At 36.7% G+C, this 23,488-nt stretch overlaps 1 protein-coding gene across 6 annotated transcripts in view; it reads left to right on the forward strand.

Moving 5' to 3' along the window:
* Positions 1–23,488, forward strand: part of LOC136678120 (membrane-associated phosphatidylinositol transfer protein 2-like) — a 91,006-nt gene that overhangs the window by 40,176 nt on the left and 27,342 nt on the right. For 5 of the 6 annotated variants that reach the window (XM_066655987.1, XM_066655982.1, XM_066655983.1 and 2 more), the window contains exons 3-13: positions 361–587; positions 4,742–4,956; positions 5,595–5,716; positions 7,594–7,827; positions 8,789–9,112; positions 10,830–10,925; positions 17,465–17,569; positions 18,479–18,528; positions 18,795–18,845; positions 21,675–21,910; positions 22,375–22,564. In XM_066655987.1, the coding sequence (XP_066512084.1) occupies positions 510–587; positions 4,742–4,956; positions 5,595–5,716; positions 7,594–7,827; positions 8,789–9,112; positions 10,830–10,925; positions 17,465–17,569; positions 18,479–18,528; positions 18,795–18,845; positions 21,675–21,910; positions 22,375–22,564 (1,701 nt within the window). In that variant the 5' untranslated portion in view covers positions 361–509. The remainder of the gene's footprint in view (positions 1–360; positions 588–4,741; positions 4,957–5,594; positions 5,717–7,593; positions 7,828–8,788; positions 9,113–10,829; positions 10,926–17,464; positions 17,570–18,478; positions 18,529–18,794; positions 18,846–21,674; positions 21,911–22,374; positions 22,565–23,488) is intronic. The other variant, XM_066655984.1, reaches the window with a different exon arrangement.

The following is a 23,488-nucleotide window of genomic DNA, read 5'->3' on the forward strand; positions in this document are numbered from 1 at the left end:
ATTTAACTTTACAGTGATGAGAACTGACTTTTAAATATATTTTCACTACATTCTTTAAATGTTCTGCATTTATGAAACACATTCTGTTAAATTGTATATTTGCTTTTATTTTAATTTAATTTGAATTTAGTCCAATTTAAATAAATATTAGTGCACAAAACTGTACAAAAACTCAATAACAAGATTAAAAAATGTGTTTAATAACAAGCTTACTAACTCTCAATGCGTGCTTTGTTTGGTGGACTAAGATGTTTCAGTAATCAGGGATTAGTTTGAAATGGCTTATGCGATTTTTTTGATTTTTAATAGACTTATTTGTTTGTTTTGTCTTGTTTTTGTTTTGTGTCATGTTATCTGTAGGTTCTGGCAACCATGACCTTGGTGGCATTTTAACACCCGGATCCCTCCCTCCTCCTTCAGCCCCTTCCCCTCCCTCCCTCCCTCCCTCTCTCTCTCTTTCTCTCTCTCTCTCTCCCTTGTTTGAACGTTCCCAATTCACACTTTCCAGGATGCTAATCAAAGAATATCGTATTCCCATGCCCATGAGCGTGGAGGAATACCGGATTGCCCAGCTCTACATGATCCAGGTAAAACCACTATTAGGTTGAAATTTTCTTTTTTTCTTTCTTTTTTTTAAATTATTATTTTTTTTATACCCTGATTTATTAGGGTATAATATTTATATTTATCAATTGCAATGCTGCACAACTGTTTATATTGTTAATCATGCCATTTAACATTAATATGATGATGCTAGTAAAGGTATATGATGGCATAGTGGCGCTACGTGTAGCCCCGCAGCTCTTGGACTTTAGGTGCACAGACTGTGTAAAATTGTCCATTGTTGTGAATGTGTGAGTGAGTGTGTGATGCCCTGTGATGGACTGACACCCCTTCTGAGGTGTGTTCCTGTTTTGCGCCCAATGATTCAAGGTAGGCTTCGGACCCACCATGACCCTGAAGTGGTTTCGGGGGAAAAAAAAAATGAAGGAATGAATGACAGCTCTAGAAAAAGTACTAATTAAAAAATAATAATTTATTTACCTGCAACAATGATCTACATTCCACATAATGATGAGATTTATTTTTAATACACTGTTGGTTTAAAGAGATTAAGTGTTTTCTGAAATACATGACACATTCACTATTCACATTGCGGTTTCCTCTAGCAAAGGCCAAAATGCAGTGTCTACCTTTTTATGGTGCTTTAACTAGATAAGATTTATCAGCATTGCTCTGTGTGAAAGTTTTTGTTTTTTTTTCCCCAGTGCTTCTATGTTGGCTTCATAATCTGACAAGAATACAGGGAAGTTGTCAGATAGGCTTTCATTTATAAACGAGTTCTGGTCTAGATGATGCCATCTGTGGTCCTAAAGAGTGTATGAGGGTAACGTTCTGCAGTATAGAGAGATCTATAGATTTAATAGTGTGTAGGACACGGCAGTGACAACATTGGAAGAAAAGCTTGGATAAAACAAAAATGTAGATTCAGGTTTTTGCTTGATTCAGAAAGAGTAAGGCAGTTTCTGGCCTGCAACACCAATGACCCATGATGAACCGGTCTCAAATCACAGCGCCACTGTTACCCTGACAACCATGACATCAGTGGCAGCATGCCTCTGGTTATGTCTTCTTCACGCTTGCTGCTCAGCAGAAGAAAAAATGCGAGAGAAGTACAAGAATGAGAGCGAGTGGGAGGGCTGTACAGTGAGCTAGAGAAGGAAGAGGAAAGTATAGTAGTCTCAGTTTAACTTGCTGAGTGTTGCCATGGCAACACAAGGATTGGTGTTCACCTGTCATGGTGTTGAGGAATAAGTCTTTGTGTGTCATTGGTTTATAAGGATGGCATCTCTTCTCCTCACTTGCTCTAGCTCCTTGCTTTTACGCCAAGCCTTATGTTTTCTTGCTCTGAACTGAAACTGCAATAGTTTTTTTGCTCAGAATTTCTTACTTCAAGATAGCTTTCAAATAACACTTTATCATACCCTACCAGAAACCTCATACTGTACAGTTTTGTGATTATTTATACAGTTAAGCATTTTGAATGACATTAGTCGGTGGCTAAAATTTCCATTACATATCATCCCTCATAACTCCAATATAATATAATGGTTCTAGGAACAACCCACCTTTTCAAATATGGGCTTTTAAGGAACCACAAGTATTTCTTCTATGGCATTGTCCAAAGGTCAACAAATGGCTTTACATGCCAGCAGAATTGACCTTGGTCATTTGTAATAGCTTTTTGTTTGTGTGTGTGTGTACGCGTACGTGTGTGCTTCTCTCTATGTTCTGTCCGTGTGATTGTGTTCTGTGTTATGTCTGATCAGCCAGCGGTGGCGTGGAGAGTTGACATATCTAATGAAAGACCTGTCAGGATTAATGAGGAGCTTTTATTTGGACAGCTCCCACTCCTCTCATCTCGTGTTCTGCTTTTCCTCCTTACCTTCTCTCCTTATCCCAGCTCATCACACCAAACTCTTTCAGTCAGATTTTCATATTCTTTAACATGAATGCTGCCATTGTAAGTACTAACTCGAGGTAATAAGTATATACCTGGCTAATTTTCTGACACCACTGATTTTTGCTGAAGGTATACTGTAGTCAGCTACAGCTAAGTTACAGCTTTGATCTTATGTACAGACCCTGTTTAAACCAATTATGGTAGATAAATATTGACTGCAGAACTAAATTTTCAGGAAATTGGTCATTGACAGATGACATCATGGATAAGAAGTTTGTTGTCACTGCCACTTTGGGAGTACACAGTGGCCAAGGCTGTACTGAAAGTATTAAACTTAGAGCATATTCTATTGTTCATTTTATTTTTCTGGGGCAATAGATTGCAGAACTAAATGAAAGGTATTTACCACAAGGGAATATTTTATATCTTTTGAAATACGTTGTAAATTTCTGCTTGATCCTTAGGGCTATAAATTAACTTAATATATATTAATTTCATTAAAAAAATGTGGAATGTTTTCTGGTTTACTTTAGTTCTGTGTCAAACTACTGTAGCATTAGGACTTGTTTCTACACTCACGGTCCATTCCCTTATCTCCTCTGACCACAATTTGTAGTTTTATATTACAGACTGTAGTCTATTTATTTCTCTACATAAATGGTTAGCCTCCTACCACCCTGTCCTTCAATGGTCTTGATATCCTTCCTGAATTTCACAGTGGTAATTTCATGGGCAAAATCCACACATAAATGACAAAGACGCATAAAGATATTTTTTTCTCTGACAGACAGTATGGTAGTAACACTGATTCAAATATCAAGAACCTCAGATTCTCACACCATATGCAAGAACTTGGGGGCATATTATTTATTAAATATAAGTTTAATCTGCGTAAATGTAACATTTTAAAGGAAAAATATGTTGTTTCAAAATTTCATGGCGTCAACAAATCCCCAAAAAGTTGGGACAAGGCCATTTTTACCACTGTGTGGCATCCCCCCTTCTTCTTACAACACTCAACAGACGTCTGGGGACAGAGGAGACCAGTTTCTCAAGTTTAGAAATAGGAATGCTCTCCCATTCATGTCTAATACAGGCCTCTATCTGTTCAATCGTCTTGGGCCTTCTTTGTCACACCTTCCTCTTTATGATGCGCCAAATGTTCTCTATAGGTGAAAGATCTGGACTGCAGGCTGCCATTTCAGTCCCGGATCCTTCTCCTACGGAGCCATGATGTTGTGATTGCTGCAGAATGTGGTCTGGCATTATCTTGTTGAAAAATGCAGGGTCTTCCCTGAAAGAGATGACGTCTAGATGGGAGCATATGTTGTTCTAGAACCTGAACATAGTTCTCTGCATTAATGGTGCCTTTCCAGACATGCAAGCTGCCCATGCCACAAGCACTCATGCAACCCCATACCATCAGTGATGCAGGCTTCTGAACGGAGCGTTGATAACACCTTGGGTTATCCCTGTCCTCTCTGGTCCGGATGACATGGCGTCCCAGTGTTCCATAAAGAACTTCAAATCGTGACTCATCTGACCACAGAACAGTCTTCCATTTTGCCACACTCCATTTTAAAAGACCCCTGGCCCAGTGCAGACGTCTGAGCTTGTGGAGCTTGCTTAGAAATGGCTTCCTCTTCGCACTGTAGAGTTTCAGCTGGCGACGGCGGATGGCACGGTGGATTGTGTTCACTGACAATGCTTTCTGGAAGTATTCCAGAACTTAAAAGTCCTTGCTATTTTACGCTGGGTAACACCATTCTGGTATCGCTGCACTATCTTTCTGCACAACAATGGTGGAATTGGTGATTCTCTTACCATCTTGGCTTCAGAGAGACACTGACACTGAGAAGCTCTTTTTATTCCCAATCATGTTGTCAATTGACCTAATTAGTGTTAATTGGTCTTCCAGCTGTTGGTTATATGCTCCATTTCCTTTTTCCAGCCACTTATTGCTACTTGTCCCAACTTTTTTGGGATTTGTTGACACTGAAATTTTGAATCAACATATTTTTCCTTTAAAATGTTACATTTACTCAGATTAAACTTTTGATCTGTCATCTATGTTCTATTACCAATAAAATATTGACATTTGCCATCTCCACATCATTGCATCCAGTTTTTATTCACAATTTGTTTAGTGTCGCAACTTTTTTGGAATCCGTTTTTTTGTGTATGTGTGTGTATGTGTTATTATTATTAATCAGAATGCACACTATTATTTTACTGTAATCTTAAATAAATTTTCATTTATCTTTTACTTGCCTCCAGAAAAAAAGCCGTGAGGAGAGCTGTGGTGAGGGCAGTGGTGTGGAGATACTAGAGAATCGACCATATACAGATGGACCTGGTGGCACTGGTCAATACACACACAAGGTCTATCACATAGGCATGCACATCCCCAGCTGGTTCCGCTCCATCCTGCCCAAAGCTGCTCTCAGGGTAGAAGAGGAATCCTGGAATGCCTATCCATACACACGCACCCGGTGAGCACATTGTTTTTCAGTATCTGCCTCTCCTCAACTGAAACTTTGTGTCCTCTCTGTTCCTGCTTATCTGTTTTTTCTTTTGTATATCGCATGGGTTTGCCTCTTATTGTTATCTCAAGCTGGTTCATCATTTTCTGTTTAATGCTTCCAAGATAATGCTGTCAAATTGCTGTCTGGTTACTTTTAAGGTGATAACACAAATCTTTACTGTTACTTAGATTCACAGCATGGGGCAAAAGTTTACGATCTGTTTTTTATATGTCACCATTTAAAAATGGGTATTCAAATTAAAGAAATTCTCTCATTTATGCTACTAATATATTACAAATAAAAAAATTAAATGTAAATGTTTTTGCTTTACTATTTCTATCAACATGTTTGCGATGAAGAAACAAATACTTAACTGCTAATACATAATGAAATTATAGTAACAAATTACTCAAATGGTTCTTAGAGTGGACCAGGTTTTTTTTTTAAACCAAAGAAGCCAAATAATATTAATAAACAGGGTAAGTAACAGAGTAAAACGTCATTCAAATTTTTGAGCGGTAGTAAAAATAATGTGCATTTTCCTGAAATTGACTGCTTAAATCTCTTTGCTCATTTTGACTTTTCTTGATATTATTTCTTCCTAGATACACTTGTCCATTTGTGGAGAAGTTTTCTATTGACATCGAGACATACTATAAATCTGATACAGGAACCCAAGCAGATGTTTTTAATATGTCTCCAGTCGAAAGGAGGCAAAGAACTGTAGGTATGTTAAGATTTAACCTGGCGTTGACACCTGATCTCTGAAAAATTATGGAATCTTCCTCCTTACAGAACATTAAAAATGGCTGATTTGTTAATGATTATTCATATTATGACTGATTAGTGATTAATTTTAATCTGTAAAGATGTTTAAATTCCTGTATTGTCAGGTGGCCTCTAGTGGCCCTTTAATGCTACAGTTTTCATTTTATTATAAGAAGAGATAACACATTATTGAAGTTACAGCATCAGAATAACATACACAAAGAAAAATAACAGACATAGATTAGTCCAAAACAAAGAGAGTTTGGGGTTATAGAGGTACATTTGAACACATTTACAGGAGCAAGATCTATATTCATATAGGAGGTCAGTACATGACATTTACATGAGCCACATGAGTAGGTATTAAAAAAAATAAAGGTTTGAGGTTGTAAACTGTCAAAGAATTCTTACAAGGAGCCTCAGAGTGTACATAATTCAATTTAAAGGGAACATAAGGCATGATTGTGGGGAAATGCTGTTCTCTCTGGTTTGTTTATGTGCTTCTTTTAAAGTGTAATGGTATGTCTGAAAATGACTGTTTGTACGTGGCAGAAGTTTAATTTGTAAGTTCTAATTCACGGTTTGAATTATTACAAAAAGTCATTTGTAACTCGAGTTGTTTAGTTTTGCTGCACTTAATGCAGTTTGCTGTCACCTGAATTTGGAGACATTGCCAGCTTAAGATATCCCGAACAGCAAAATTAAGTCAATATTGCATACTTATGGAGCAGAAATAGAGCAATATCTTAATATTGTTCATGCTTTTTAACATTTGGAGTTCTCTCCATTGTTCAAAAAAACTCCTTGCTCCTTGCTAAAAAAGATTCCTTGCTCTGTTGTGAGCAGAGAGAGTGAAAGCCTAGCCTACCGGGCTGACACGCATTGTTTTTTTACCCATGTACAGACAGTGGGGCTTCATAAACACATTAGACTAATTTTGAGCAAGCAAACAGACTGGAGAGCTAGCAAGTGGTGAGGAAACATCCTCAGAATTTTATAAAAAAGTGTTGTTTTTTTTATTAAAAAGGTGAAAGTCACCACCGTTGCAGAATAAAAGTGAAATTGTAGTAACAGTAGCCTTCATGATGGCCAGGTCGTCTGAGAATTTCTGCAGTTGTTTGAGTTGTACCTAAAGTCGGAGGTTTACAGGTTGAACAGGATTTGTATTAATTGTGTTCCTTTGGTTGTCCAGTAGTCCACAATAAGCTCTTTGGGCTTCTCTGTGTTTAGGGAAAGTTTGAAGGAGGAGCCCCTTGCTGCCATTGGCTGGATCTTCTGCCTATAGACAGATTCATTGCTGATGTGGCCTACCACAGTGGTTTTGTATGACAACCTGATAAAGATTTTGGATCTATGCAAAGACACAGTCATTGGTGAACAGAGAGAAAAAACAGAGCCCAGTGGTATGTTGGAATTGAGAGTGAGGCTTAAGGCCAGACCGGGGTCTGTTTCTGAGAAAGTCCATTTAACCAGGTGTGTTAGAGCAGAATGAAAGGCCATGGAAATGGCATCCTCTGTCAAGTTGTTTGCATGGTACACAAACTGGTGTGGATCGGGTTATGATGAAAGCACTTATTGCTTTCAAGTGACTGAGAACCAGTTTCTCAAAGCACTACATTTTGTTAGGCCAAAATATGTCAAACTGCTTTTGTGTCTTTAATGTGAATAAAAGGTCAGCCCTGTTTGATGAATGATGTTATCCAGAGAACGCTGGTGTCTGACCCCCCCACCGCCCCAATCGGCATACATCACTTATGTCATTTCTTAATTTTCTTTACAGGTGTTGTATGTTAATATAATAAGGTTTAAGGGTATCTTGTGAATTTTCTTGTCCAGATCCCATTGACATCGTGAAGGACCCAATTCCGCCTCATGAGTACAAAGCAGAGGAGGACCCTCGTATATACCGCTCTGTCAAAACCAGTCGAGGGCCTCTAAATGATGACTGGATTGAAGAGTTTGTGAATGATCCCAGCAAGTCTCCAATCATGTGTGCTTACAAACTGTGCAAAGTGGAGTTTCGCTACTGGGGCATGCAGTCCAAAATAGAGCGCTTTATTCATGATGTTGGTGTGTATTTTTATGTTTGTTTAGTAAGCACAAATAAAAATACTGTTACATTTTTATTCGCTGAAAAACCTATTCCTGTATATTTTCAGTAAATAAAAATATTCCTAAGTCTACAACTTCCTACTATATGTTTTAGAGGATTCTATATGAATAATGTTAGAACCTGTTTGTGGATAAATTGCTGTTACTTGAGTTGTGCCCAAAAAATTAAATGAAAAAGGTGCCATTTTTGATTGGTTTTTGATTCAAGTGGTAAGACAGCATGCCTCTGCTGCAACAAAGTTGATGTTTTTTGCCAGAGGCTTTATTTGAAATGTCTTTCAATTGCAAGCTCTAAAAACAATGTCATTCTCCATCGTTCGTATCAGTATGGCCTGCAACACATAAAAGGTACATGATATGAACTTTGCTTAATTCCGCTCCAGAATTGTCTAAATATATGTTGTGTGAGTTATTAGGTAAGTCAGAATGAATTCTGCTTATTCTGTTCATTTTAACATAAGGCTATGGAAAGTTCAGGGATGGCAAATAAAAAAGGCACATGGTGCAATAACAATAAAATTTGTCATGGAAATGATTTTTACAAAATGAAAGTGACTGCAGTTTTTGGAAGGGAATAATGTCATTATGTAAAGTATTTTTAATTGCTATCTTTTTGATGGAAACAAGCAGGAAATTTCCATTTTTACACACATTGTAATTTGCCATGTTTTCCTCTAATGTAAAGATGTTTTAAAAATGCCCTGGTTTACATTAATTAAACCACAGAGCACAGTCCATGCATATTCAAGAATGCAAAGTAAAATGTGATCAAAATAGATAAATATTAGACCATCTCAGTGAATATTTTTATTTGTTTCAATAGTTTTAATCTCACATTTCCAGTAGTCGTGGCAATGGAAATTATTAAAGTGCATATTAAACATTTAAAAAAAATCATAAATTCATATATATTTGACAGGATTGAGGAAAGTGATGGTGCGGGCCCATCGACAGGCCTGGTGCTGGCAGGATGAGTGGTATGGTTTGACCATGGAAGATATCCGGCAATTAGAACTGGAGACCCAGCTGGCCCTGGCCCAGAAAATGGCACAGTATGTTGAAGAGTTAACTGAGGCATTTAGTGGGACAGACTCCTTCCCTGAGAAAAGCCAGGAGGCTCAGGACACTCTCACCCCAAGCACAGGAGAAGAAGTTACTGTGGTGGACACTCTACAGGCAAGAAGCACACTGACCAAGCAGTGGTCTACATCATCCAGGTCCTCCAGATCTTCCAAGAGAGGAGGTACGTGAGTTTATAGCACTGCTGATATGCAAAGTATTTGTCTTTTCAGGTGTGTCATAAGGGTCAAACCTAACAAGCTCATATTTCATTACTCTGAATTACATGGGATATGCTCATTGTAATGTATGGATACTTGTTGATTAATGGTCTAAGATAAATATATATATATGATACAATAAAAATGTTTCTTTGTGTAGTACTCACTATAAAACACACATGGAATTATGTGAAACTACACTTTGAAAAAAAGAATGTGTTATGTCTGCCACAAAGTTGTCAACATCTGGATTCTGTAACCGTCTACTCACATATTCACAGACCATAACCTTTATAAATTCACCAGTATCCACAAAGAACATTGCTGTCATTAAAATGATCATATACAGTACCAGTCAAATGCTTGGACACGCCCACTCGGAGGGTTTCTTTGTTTTCAGCCATTTTCCACATATTGTGAATGTACAGTACCAGATGACATTCAATAGTTCTTCTAAGTTTTTTATTATTTTCTATATTGTAAACGAATATGGAAGACATTATAAGGAACACACATGGGATTATGTAGTTAACAAAATAGTGTTAAACAAACGAGAATATGTTTTATAATTTAGATTCTTCAAAGTAGCCACCTTTTTCTTTGATGACAGCTTTGCACATTCTTGGTGTTTTCTCAATCAGCTTCATGAGGAAGTCACCTGGAATGGTTTTCAGTGAACAGCTGTGGCCTCATCAAGAGTCAATTTGTAGAACTGCATGCCTTCTTAATGTGTCTGAGACCATAACTTTGTGAAGAGATTGTGCAGAGGTAGAGCTGGTACACAGCTCTATACAGTGAATACATTCTATACAGTGAATATATTCCACCAATGACAAATGAGTGTCCAAACTGACTGGTACTGTGTGAGTGTGTGTGCATTAACTCTAATGTTGGACAATTATGTTCACTCTGCAGGTAGACAAAAAATTAAAACTTACTATACCATTTTATATCACTCTTTTAAAATATATTGAAATGCAACTTTATATTTCTGCACTGTAATTGTATTTTTTCTACATTTATATACAACAATCGGCCATAAAATTATGACCACCTCTTTGTTTCTACACTTACGGTACATTCAGCTCCACTGACCATACAGCAGCACTTTGTAGTTCTACAGTTACTGACTGTAGTCCATATGTTGCACTGTATATTCTTGTCCACTTTCACTTTTTGACCACAATAGTTGATCATACAGTTGAGCACAGCAGTGGCACAGACGAGGTGATGGTGTGTTAGCGTGTGTTGCATTGTTATGAGTAGACCATACACAGCAGATATGCTGAAGTCTTTAAGCACAGTGTCCATTCGCTGTCCACAGGACACTGTTTTCTGGATAGCTTTGATTTGTGGACTCTTCTCTAGCAGTGATACTGATCCATCAGCCAAATCATACCTGCTCTGTGGGATTTCTGTGGGGGACATGACCATTGAAGAACAGGGTGAAGGTGGTCAAAATGTTTGCAGAGCAACAGATGGGTTACATTCTGTAAGTGCTCCTGTATGGTCAGTGGAGCTGAGTGTAGAAGATATGAGGTGGTCATAATGTCACGACTGATCATTGTGTATTGTCCTGAGTTGGCTTTACTCATACTCAAAATACATGTTCAGATTTTTGTAATGAAATGCTGCATTATGCTTCTGCATAAATAGATGCTTGAATTTGTTGTATTCCAGTGAGTCCATCTCGACACAGTATTTCAGAATGGAGAATGCAGAGCATTGCACGGGACTCAGAAGATAATTCGGACGAGGAGTTCTTTGATGCACATGGTAAATATTGCCCCTCCCTGAGTGAATGGACATGCATGAGTGCTGTAAAATGTATTTTGTCTTTTTGTTTTCTGCATTTAATTAATGACCCTAAAACACGATACTAGATTAATTATAGGAATATTATTTATTACTTTTCATTTTCTTCCCCCAAATGTAGTCATTTAGATGAAGTAAGAGAAAAACACAACTGACAGTGGAAGAATGGCTATTTAAAGTATTTGTCGTTAGCTATTTTTTCAAGTTACTGATTATTTAGCGTCATAGATTACACAGTTAGCGCAGTGTTAAAGGGAACTGTTATCGCAACAGCACTTACCAGCAAGCAATACATAACGGCTCTGCACAAACATAATTTCTAACTATATTCTGGCCTTAAACTGTAGAGTATACTGGCTTGTTTACCTTAATAATTCATTGTTCAGTACAAGGAAATAACAGTATTCAGATCTCAGGTTCAAATTAAATCCTGATCTGGCCTTGGAGCCCACTGAATATTAGCAGTTAAAAAAAATACACATTTTTTTGCTATGCAATGATATGCTATGCTATGTAGGTAAACATTGAAGTAAGGCTGGTCAAAATAACTATGTAAATCTGTTAATCAGAAAATGTTAAGAAATATTAGGATAATTTAGCTGATCTAACTAATTAAGTGGACTAATAATCTGGATCAGTTGTGTTCATTTAGGATTGTGGACATGAAATGCTCAGGAAAGTAAATATCCAGGAGTTGGTTTGGTAACCCTTGGATTATAGTGGCAGATTGTTTTAACATATATATAAAAAAAAAAGGGGGGTGTTCTTATCAGGATTTGCCCCAAACATTGGTTATATTTACATGTTTGTGACATTAATATCTTTGCATACATTTTTCATATGAAAAATGTGTGTAGAGCTTCATTAATGTTTGTTCTTAACTTAAAATTTCAGGACAAACTTGTCCTGTGTTTCTGTTTTATAGCTTTTCTCTGGGATAAAATTGGGCCACCTGATCCTAGATCTGCAGATGACTTGTACTTTGTGTGCTTTACATGCTTTCTCTCTGTTCTCACACTACATGTCTTCCTGGCACAGACTTCTTCTTATGTTACCCAGAAACCCAGCATGTGTTGGGTCTGCAGATGCAATAAGAACAAAATCCTTGGAATGCCTTGCTGTGTGATGCTGCTGAGGATGTGCTTGTTTTACTTGATGGTGGATTTAAAAGTGTTTCGTCCTTTGTCTTTTGTCTTGCTGTTTTGCTCATGTCTTTGCCTTCATATAATTAATGATTACAGCAAAGTAATGAATGAACTGTACGATTGACCAAAACCAACAGCATTTCAAGTCATGTACACATGATGTTTATGTCTTCGTTGTGTTCAGTATTTCACTTTTAAAGTGATTTTAGATTTTGTTATGTTGTCTGTACTTGATTTTTATTTTTATTTTTTTGTCATTCTAAAGTCCTGTGGGCTGCTTTCCTTGTATGCATTTATGCAGCTTTTCATTCCTCATCTCATCTCAAACCAGTTCCCCTTCACTGTTTTGTTATGTTTTCAAACCTAGAAAAGAGAGTTATTGATATATTTTTTTGAAGATATGTGATGCCATGTAACACTGGATTATGTGAAAACATAGAAGACATGCACTTTAGAACATTTTAGAGAATTATGGCTAGATTGGGCAAATTTACAAACCCAATTCCAAAAAAAGTAAGACAATGTCAAAAACTAAAAAATAACTCTAAAAGTAGTGATTATGCCTTGTATTATTTAAATTTCACATTATTAGTATTTTTGCATAGTTTAATAATAAGAGATGGATGACTCTCTAATTACACAGCTATGCTTTTGTGACACATGCAGGATATGGAGTGGCATGTCATGTTGAAATAAGCACCCTGAAATAGACATCTAGAAGGCAGTATATGCTGCTTTAAAATGTCAGTATATTTTTCTGTGTTAATGGTTCATTTAACAGATGTGTATGTTACATGTACAATGGTCACTGACACATCCACAGACCATTACAGATGTTGGTTTTGAACTTTTGTTGGATGGTCTTCTTCCTTGGCTTGGAAATCACAATGTCCAATATTTCCATAAACAGTCTAAAGGTTGACTTGACAAACCACAGCACAAGTTTCCAATATGCATCAATAAATTTCAGATGAGCTCTATTCCAGAGAAGCTGGTAGTGTTTTTAGACATTACTAACGTATAAATCTCAGTATTCATAGTGAGAATTAGTGGATGCAGCCACAAAATATGGATACTCAAAGTAATTTTTAAAAAAATATTCTCAAACATATGTGGTGATATTTGTCACAGAAGTTTGCTGTCTTTAAAATGGGACAAAATGTGTATATATATATATATATATATATATATATATATATTAGTCAAAATGAAAACAGAAGAAAGAAAATAAAGCGAAAATGGCTAAAATCCAGAGCCCCTGCTCCTCATTAGTGAGCTGTGGCTCATTCTCATTTAAAGGAATAGACACTGAAATCAGTCGCTCTGAACAGGGCTGTTTAGACAGTGTGAGAACTGTGCTGTGTCGTGTGATTCTTTTGCTATTTTTGCCAAAGAATGTGATAGACTTTTCATTGAGACCCAAGGGAACTGTGTTAAAAAGTGGTGTATTGTGTCCTCTTTGAAGCAGTGCTGTTTGGAAAATTAAAGGTCACAGGGATTCTATTGTGCTTTTCAGCCTTACCTTTTGCACACAGAAATATCTCTAGGACATATGCAATGTACAGTATGAAACACATCTGGTATATTGTTGCTGTGCGATGGAAAATGTGTCTCCAAAAAAAGTAACTTTATAGAAGAGGGGTAGATTTAATTTCACAATTCATTCTGGTGAATTTATGTATGTCCATTCATCATGAAATTGAACAGCTGCTCTGTTCAAATATCATGGTAAACTAAAAATCAACTGAAATGGAGCTGTTTTTCTTTGGACAGCTACGATCTGCAATCTTTCATTGAGGAACATTTATTTGACTGATTTGCTGATGTGTAGTGTGACTGTATCTTCTATTCTTTTTTTTTTTTTTTTGTATATTTTACAGCATTCCTAGTCTTAAATGACTTTTAGGATGAGCCATATTTCTACAAAAAAATATGAAGTGTATATATGCTAAAAATATTAATGTCTTGTCCTAGTAATGATTTCAATTATATACAGCTCATTGTGGATTTACAAGTCTCTGCTCTTAGCTTTATTTTTAAATTTCACATACAGATTGGATTTGTGCTCAATTGAGGGACCAGTGAAAAATATTGTGTTCACCTTTCCATGTCACGTTGTCTGAAAACACTTTCATCACTTAATATTCCCCTAGAGAAATCCACTATATATCGATTTCCAATATGTTACTGAGAGACAAATGGACTTGAATCCTTTTACCCAACGAGAGAGGTATTTTGATGTTTTTTTGAAGAAAAATTGATAACACAAGTGGAAACGGCATAAGATTAGAATTTGCTTGCAGTGAATAAAATGAGATCAGAGTAGTTATAAACAATTCTGTATAATATTTGTTACTAATATCAAGTATGATATAAGGAGTATACAAACCGGATTCCAAAAAAGTTGGGACGCTAAACAAATTGCGAATAAAAACTAAATGCAATGATGTGGAGATGGTAAATGTCAATATTTTATTTGTAATAGAACATGCAACATTTTAAAGGAAAAATGTGTTGATTTAAAATTTCACAGTGTCAACAAATCCCAAAAATGTTGGGACAAGTAGCAATAAGTGGCTGGAAAAAGGAAATTGAGCATATAACGAACAGCTGGAAGACCAATTAACACTAATTAGGTCAATTGACAACATGATTGGGTACAAAAAGAGCTTCTCAGAGGCTCTCTGAAGCCAAGATGATAAGAGGATCACCAATTCCACCATTGTTGCGCAGAAAGATAGTGCAGCGATACCAGAATGGTGTTACCCAGCGTAAAATAGCAAAGACTTTGAAGTTATCATCATCAGCCGTGCATAACATCATCAAAAGATTCAGAGAATCTGGAACAATTGCTGTGCGTAAGGGTCAAGGCCGTAAAACTCTACTGGATGCTCGTGATCTCCGGGCCCTTAAACGTCACTGCACCTCAAACAGGAATGCCACTGTCAAGGAAATAACAGAATGGGCTCAGGAATACTTTCAGAAAGCATTGTCAGTGAACACAATCCACCGTGCCATCCGCCGTTGCCAGCTGAAACTCTACAGTGCAAAGAGGAAGCCATTTCTAAGCAAGCTCCACAAGCTCAGACGTCTGCACTGGGCCAGGGGTCTTTTAAAATGGAGTGTGGCAAAATGGAAGACTTCTGTGGTCAGATGAGTCACGATTTGAAGTTCTTTATGGAACACTGGGACGCCATGTCATCCGCAGAGAGGACAAGGATAACCCAAGGTGTTATCAACGCTCCATTCAGAAGCCTGCATCACTGATGGTATGGGGCTGCATGAGTGCTTGTGGCATGGGCAGCTTGCATGTCTGGAAAGGCACCATTAATGCAGAGAACTATGTTCAGGTTCTAGAACAACATATGCTCCCATCTAGACGTCATCTCTTTCAGGGAAGACCCTGCATTTTTCAACAAGATAATGCCAGACCACATTCTGCAGCAATCACAACATCATGGCTACGTAGGAGAAGGATCCGGGGACTGAAATGGCAGCCTGCAGTCCAGATCTTTCACCTATAGAGAACATTTGGAGCATCATAAAGAGGAAGGTGCGACAAAGAAGGCCCAAGACGATTGAACAGTTAGAGGCCTGTATTAGACATGAATGGGAGAGCATTCCTATTTCTAAACTTGAGAAACTGGTCTCCTCTGTCCCCAGACGTCTGTTGAGTGTTGTAAGAAGAAGGGGGGATGCCACACTGTGGTAAAAAGTGGCCTTGTCCCAACATTTTTGGGATTTGTTGAAGCCATGAAATTTTGAAACAACATATTTTCTCTTAAAATGATACATTCTCTCAGTTTAAACTTTTGATCTGTGATTTGTGTTCTTTTCTGAATAAAATATTAGATGTTGGCACCTCCACATCATTGCATTCGGTTTTTATTCACAATTTGTTTAGTGTCCCAACTTTTTTGGAATCCGGTTTGTACATTTACTCATATTTAATAGCAACACATGCCATATAGTGCACCTGTAGGTATAAACGTGTTCCTGTATGTTTTCTGGGACTACATACTGATCAGTCAAAATATTCTGACCACCTTGTTCTATACTCGAATTCTGTCAATTCCACTGATCATAAAGAGTTCATTTTGGACTCTTACAATTAACACCTGTAGTCAGTTGCTGTGCTTACTTTTTTAGCCCTCTTTCAAACTGCTTTACAATGGTCAGGATCCTAAAACGACCACCACAGGGCAGGTATGATATGGATCTCGGATCATTCTCAGCGCTACTGTAGTGATGGTTTGTTTTTGTTCTTTGTGCTGGTAAGAGTGGATCAGACACAGCAGTGCTGCTGTTTTTAAAGCCTTCAGTTTCACTGTCATGTTGGGGGCCTGATCAATGAGGACCATTTCACTAAAAGTGAAAGGGGGTGAAGAAAGTATGCAGAGCAACATATGTACTACCGTTTGTGATTGTAGAAATAGTGCGCTCTTGTATTGTCAGGGGAGCTGAAAGAATGGACAGTGAGTGTAGAAACACAGGTTTCTACCATGTTTGGTGTGTCTCTTCCAAACACAATTTGTTAATTACGCTTTATCCTTTTATTAGTGGTCAAATTCTGACAACAGGGTTTAGTTTTTAAAACTCCACTTAATATTGAATTTAAATAATTTTGCTTTAAAATTGTTAATAAATTAGTCTAAAGACTTTATCTTGTTCTTTGGTGTGAATTTTTAGAACTGAACAACTGGGATTAAATGGTTCAAAAAAATTATTGCAGAGTTTAGAGTTATCATCATATTCACTGTCAAATTTGCAGTCCAATGATGCTGGAACGGGCACAGATAAACTACTTATTTCAATGTCTACACAGATGATCCATTTTATGAAGTCCACTAATCATAGTACATTTAGGTGGTGGATCATTCTCAGCACCAAGGTGACTCTGACTTAGACTTAGTAATTGCATGGTAGTTGTGTACACACTCTAAAGTTCTAAACTATAAAGTGGACCTGATAAAAAAGACACTGTAATGATAAGAACATGGGCAGTTTACGTTATGCATTTTCATAGTTTTTAAATTATTTTGTCCTTTGTCCTACATGTTTTATGTCCTTAGATTTTGTTGGTGTTTTTTATTGTTGTGTGTGGCTTTTTGTATTCAAGACAAATTGCTTTAGTGGTAATAAAGTATTTCAATTAATAATAATTATTATTATTATTATAATAAGTTGCTTTATGTAATCACTGCCACATTATTAATATCCAAAAGTAATCCTTTTTTATTACAGGCCTGTGATGAAAACAAGAAATCTACTTTACAGCATTGTGGACTCTTGACGTCTTAAATCTGTGTAATTAAGCTTCTTGTAACTTTGTGTGTTTTGTTCTTTGATTAACAGAGGATTTTTCAGACAGTGAGGAAATCTTTCCTAAGGAAATTGCCAAGTGGAACTCTAACGATCTAATGGATAAAATTGAAGCAGGGGATATAGAAGAATCTACAGGTACTTGTTATTGTTCTTTTATAGACTAAGAATGTTATATTATTTGACTAATGCAGTGAGGTTTACAAATTACTATAATTTACTATAACTAAATGTTAGTGGTATAAAAACACAAGTTCATAACACAGTCCATATAATAATACAAATACCAGGTGGAACATTGTATTTTCAATGCTCAGTTTATTCAAATGAGAAATTATCTCATGAATTTACAGAAGTATGGTCAGCACAGTAATGCTCCAGGCAGTGTTGCTGCCACACAATTCCAGTGTCTGTGGGTCCTCTGTTTTTATCCTCGCCTGTGGGCATTGATCCTGTCTATGTGGCATTATTTGCACATGCTACTATGTCTATTCACTTGGTGTTTTAGTTTCCTCCTACGGTTCCAATATGCACATCAGTAGTGAGTGAAATGGTTCACAGGTGTGAGTGTATGTGATGCCCTGTTGATGACTGGTGCTCTGTCCAGGGTGTATTCCTGCAATGTGCACTGAACAGTCTGAAGCAGCTATACACAACTCTAAGGTGTCCCATACTCAGTGTCAAGAATTAAGTAGAGGGGTGTAAATTCCCAGCATTGGGCAGTGGAGCTAAGGAATTTTTTTGAAATTATGAACCACAATAAAATATCTTTGGAATGTTTTGGAGTGGTCCCTGTGTTCCAGAATTAATTATCCATCATCAGCAGTAATATATCAATGTTTCCAGAAAATAACCACTGATACTGTAGCAAACTGAGGCGAACTACCTGATAATACCTATGGTTTTGGAAGAAATGTTTGAGATAGCTACACATATTTGAACACACTGTGCATGTATTATAATTGTACTTAAATCATTTAGTTTGACTGTGTTGAGCCATAAAGCCATTGATCAGTTTGTTACTAATACTGTTTTTGTTCTCTGCAGAAGAGTTGGTCGAATATACAAGGACAGCCAGTGAAGATAGGTTAGATGCGGTAGGTACTTTTTTTCACCCTCATGTGTTTGAAAGAGATTTGTTGACGCTTCCTCTGAGCATTCACTGGATTAACCAATGAATTATGAACATGAGTATTGCTGCAATTCATGCTATCATTGAAATTGGGTGTAAATATGGACCTTCCACATAAAGTTTTGAACTGGAACTGGTTTTTCAAAGACATTACTTGAACACAAAGTTGTCATAAGCCATAAATCAGCAATTCATTCCTGTAGTATTTTTGTCCCTTTGCACATGCTGTAGATGCGTGGCACAGCTAACATCCCCATCATCACCATAACCAGGCACCATTCAGTAAGTAAACAAAAGGATTGGTTTTGGTAGTGAAAATTGTTGATAAGTTTGTCAACATGCATCACATTGTTCTGTCACATTTAAAATATGGGTTTGGCGTTTTATACAATAGTTGTGTGAGATTTTGGAAAATGAATGTGATGCATCCTGATGAATGGCTCTGTAATTTGCAATACCAAAATTAAACCATATGTGTTATTGTCCAGAATAGTCTCCCTAATGCATCATTTTGGTTGTCTGTGGTAGCTTCTTGTTCCTGTCTTCCTTTCCCAGTGGACAGTTAAAAGTTCAGGGTTGCAACTGTGCTAGTTGTAAGTTGTAGTTAGGCATGGGCACAGTGCACTTTTCCGAGTTTTTTTTACAGAGAAGTGGAATTTTAAAATTAAAAAAATTTGACCATTAGTCAGACATTGATTAACCAGTCTACTCTACTGGATTGATGATGGCAAAACACAACAGGTCCCAATTTTGTCACTGATTAATAGACATTGTCAAAAAATTGTAACAGCTTATTATCTAGTAACATTTTTTACCATACAAAGTTTAGATTTGTTTGTTATTTTCACTTATAAATAAAGTGACACATTGTTACAGCCTTCTGTTATTTTACATACAATAACAATACCAAGCAATTCCACAATTTGAGCTGATCGGCTAGTACATTATACTTGTATTCTTTCAGTGTTTGATATTTTACCTTATTATGTTGACCAACAATACTACCACTGTATTTATTATGTGCTTTATATTATGCTATGATATAGTAACCTTTTAGTAGCCTATAAAAAAAGTGAAATATTTTCTTCTGATTATATAGTTTTTTGTAAGACACCTTTGAATACTGTAATATTGTTTTCCATTTGTCCACCCATTCTTATAACACTGCCTGCGATGTCATATTTTACTGCTTCTTGACTGATTAATAAGATTTTCCCTTGTAATAATTGTCATGTTTGTAATGTTTGGGATCTAGGGTGAGAACTTTGTACATTTTATATGAATTAAAGTTAAGAAACCATCTCTACAGAAACCTGTTAAAACAGACACCAGCATTTTTTTTTTTTTACCTGAAGTTAGCTACAGGCAATATTAACTAAGAAGTACACTGTGTCAACACACATTCACTGATCTTTAGAAATAAATTAAATAAAGTTGTGTGTAATGCATAGATTGGAAAACATACAAAAAAGCTGTTTTCACAAACTGCAATTATTACAAATCAGCATTTAAAAATACTCTGCAGCATTGAATCAATGACCATGGAAAATTGTTTCCTTACATAGAGACTGTAGATAGACATGGATGTATTTATTAGGTGTACAATTAAGTTTAAAGACAACTTGGTGTACGGTATGATTGTAACTGGCTATTCAAAGTAAAAATGTAAAGTATTAAAATGCCACATTCACAACGGCGCATGTTGAAATCTCAATTTTTAAATCCTCAATTTTTAATTTTATAAGTGCAGAATGTTTGAATTCTTAATTATATATAATTAAGAATATATATACACTTTAAAGCTTATTTGTACATTTAATACATGCATCTACATATATCTTCATTTTCGATGTGCAAGGACGTTTTATCATACGCAAATGAATTTGGAATCTTTACTTAAAGCATTTTAATCAGTTAAAGTTTGTTAATGCAGTTACTGAGGGAGACATTTTAATTTTTTTTGATGCAAAATTATCAAAAAGTTCTACCTCCGATCTACAACAGACTGTATGTTCATAGCTCTTGACAAAGTCGACGTGTGTTGGTCAAGAGGTCAATCATTTCATTGTCAAATTTTGTGGAAGTTCTTTGTACTGACCAGCCCCTTTCTCTTCCATCTAAACATTCCAGATACATGCATTGTATTTTCCAGTGGAACATACAGTACATGTATTAAGTAGTGTTACATACATTAATTATCTCTTAATGGATCCTGCAGCTGGCACGGCCTTATTGCTACTACATTTAATTTAACTGTTACGAAATAATGCGCAGCTAAATGTATCAGTTAACAAAGGGATGGAATTAAAGCAGGCAATGTAACCATAATAGTGCACTGATACTTATTACGGCTTACAAAAAAATATCCCTTGGCCCGGATGGTTACATTATCATGGGGTTCCAACCAACATGAGTAATTCATCTTTGACGTCGTCTGAAATCTTCTGGGATGTGTGCATTGTAGGATGACCAGTTATTTTTATTTATTAATTTTTTTATTTTTTCGCCCAGAAAAAAAAATTTGTTTTGTTGCTGAATTTTTGTATTGCAAGCTTGCCTCTCACATTGATTTTTTTTTTACTTTTTAATTCAACAGTGAAACATCACAGCACTTTCAAAATCAGGTCTTGGTGATGTTTATAAATGTCATTGTGTCAGTATAATTTGTACTGACCTTTCTATAAAAACTGATGTCTTGTTTTCATTTGAAGAAGCAGTCTTTATTTACTCTATTTTCAAAAAAAATTCATGCTTTATTTCCACCCCTGAAATCGGAATATCAAAAGTTAACGTTTATTGCCACCCATAACAGGTTTAAACGTGTTAAGGATGTGTGATTGCACTTCTAAAGGCCTGACTCCAGCACTATTTTTAAGTGAGATTGTTTTATTTACTGATGCAGGCTGACTGGAGTCTTTGTTTGTACAGTTGCATGGCATTTAAGTGACAGAATTGACGTTCATTTGTCTTGACACCTCTCATTCATTCTCTATTTTCTCTCCTTTGTCATCCATTTGTCTAGCCACCCACCGATTTACCCTTCCATGCACCCATCTCACTCATCCACACATCAAATAACCGTGCCCCCCCCCCATTTTCTTTCTTTTCCAGGACCCTCAGTCCTTGCAGTCCTCTAAGATCCATGTCCTAATCCTTGTTCTTCATGGTGGAAACATTTTGGACACAGGCTGCGGAGAACAAAGCTCCAAACAAGGCGACGTCAACACCATTACTTCTGCTTTCGACACAGTCATGCGTGTACACTATCCCTCTGCCATGGGCCGTATTGCCATTCGTCTGGTGCCCTGTCCAGCCGTCTGTGCTGATGCCTTTTCTTTAGTGTCCAAGTAAGAAAAATATTTGAACATTTCAGGGGAGTTTGGTGTTTTGTTTTTTAATTTAGTTTGACACATCCGAACCTCATCATTCTGCTAGTTTTAAAACCTGTAGTCAAATGCATGAAACGTGAATACATTTTGGCTCTGTTATCCCTTTTATTAAATGAGATGTTTAGAGAAATAGCCATATTTGTCCAAATTGAGATTTTTACTTTAAGATTCAGGACTTCAGTTTAAAATGAAATTAGCTTTAAATAGCAAATTTTAGCTATAGATGTATACCTTACACATTTCATTTTATTTAGTTTATTCTTTTATGCTTATGCATGCTCTCCAATGCTGAAATATAATCATTATTATGTGCATCGTTGCCTTTGTGTAACCCTTGAAATATTACAGACCTGCAGTACTTCAAAAAGACACCATTGGTTCTGTTAGGTATATCATTTATAATGTACTCTGTGTTGCTTCAGTTTGAGCCCATACAGCTACGATGAGGGCTGTTTATCCAGCAGCCAGGACCACATTCCTCTGGCTGCTCTCCCGCTCCTTGCCACTTCCTCTCCTCAGTATCAAGATGCTGTGGCAACTGTAATTAGCCGAGCCAATCAGGTCTATTCAGAGTTCATCCGCTCCCTGGATGGGGCTAGCTTCTCAGGACAGGTGAACATTTTCTTATTTCTGTCTTTTAAATTCTCCAATCTTAGTAGTTTTCTGTGAACTACTTGTGCATATTGTAATGCAAAGTCACAATGAATAGTCACTGGATTAGGAACACCTATCTCGTCTTTACGCTCATTGTCCATTTTATCAGCTCCACTGGCCATACAGATGCACTTTGTAGTTCTACAATTACAGACCCTAGTCCACATGTTTCCCTGCAATGTCTCTCTTCAATGATCAGGACCCACACAGAGCAGTGACCCTGAAATGGATCATTCTCAGTGCTGCTGTGACACTGACGTGGTGGTGGTGCTATAGTGTGTGTTGTGCTGGTGCGAGTGGATCAGATACAGCAGTTCTGCTCAAATTTTAAACACTGTGTCTACTTGTTATCCATTCTGTTAGATGCACCTACCTCGTTGGTCCATCTTGTAGATATAAAGTCAGAGACATGTATGTTTTGATCGTTCTTTGGTTTGTGGACACAGGACAGGTTAGGGTTTTAGAAAATCTAGCAGCCCTGTTGTGTCTGATTCACTCATACCAGCACAACACACACTAACACACCATTAGTACCTCAGTGTCTCTGTAGTGCTGAGAATAATCCACCATCCATATGCAGTCCAGTATTGTCAGTAGAGCTGAAAAAAAAATAAAATAAAAATGGGGACAATGGGTGTAGATACAACGTAGGCATTCCTAATCCAGTGATTGTCCAGTGTAAATGCATATTTGGTCATATTTAAAACATTTGGGAACCCTAATCAAATGATACAGTTACATAAGTTGTGGATGTTGTAACTGAAAATTAATCAACATCATATACATAGAAAATGTATTGGCAGATGATTTAATGCAGAATTACTGTTTATTTGCTTAATGTTACAAACTGAAAAAAAATGTGACCATGTTATATTTTAGCTT

The sequence above is a fragment of the Hoplias malabaricus genome, chromosome Y (genome assembly GCF_029633855.1).
Source record: "Hoplias malabaricus isolate fHopMal1 chromosome Y, fHopMal1.hap1, whole genome shotgun sequence".
NCBI classification, from domain to species: domain Eukaryota; kingdom Metazoa; phylum Chordata; class Actinopteri; order Characiformes; family Erythrinidae; genus Hoplias; species Hoplias malabaricus.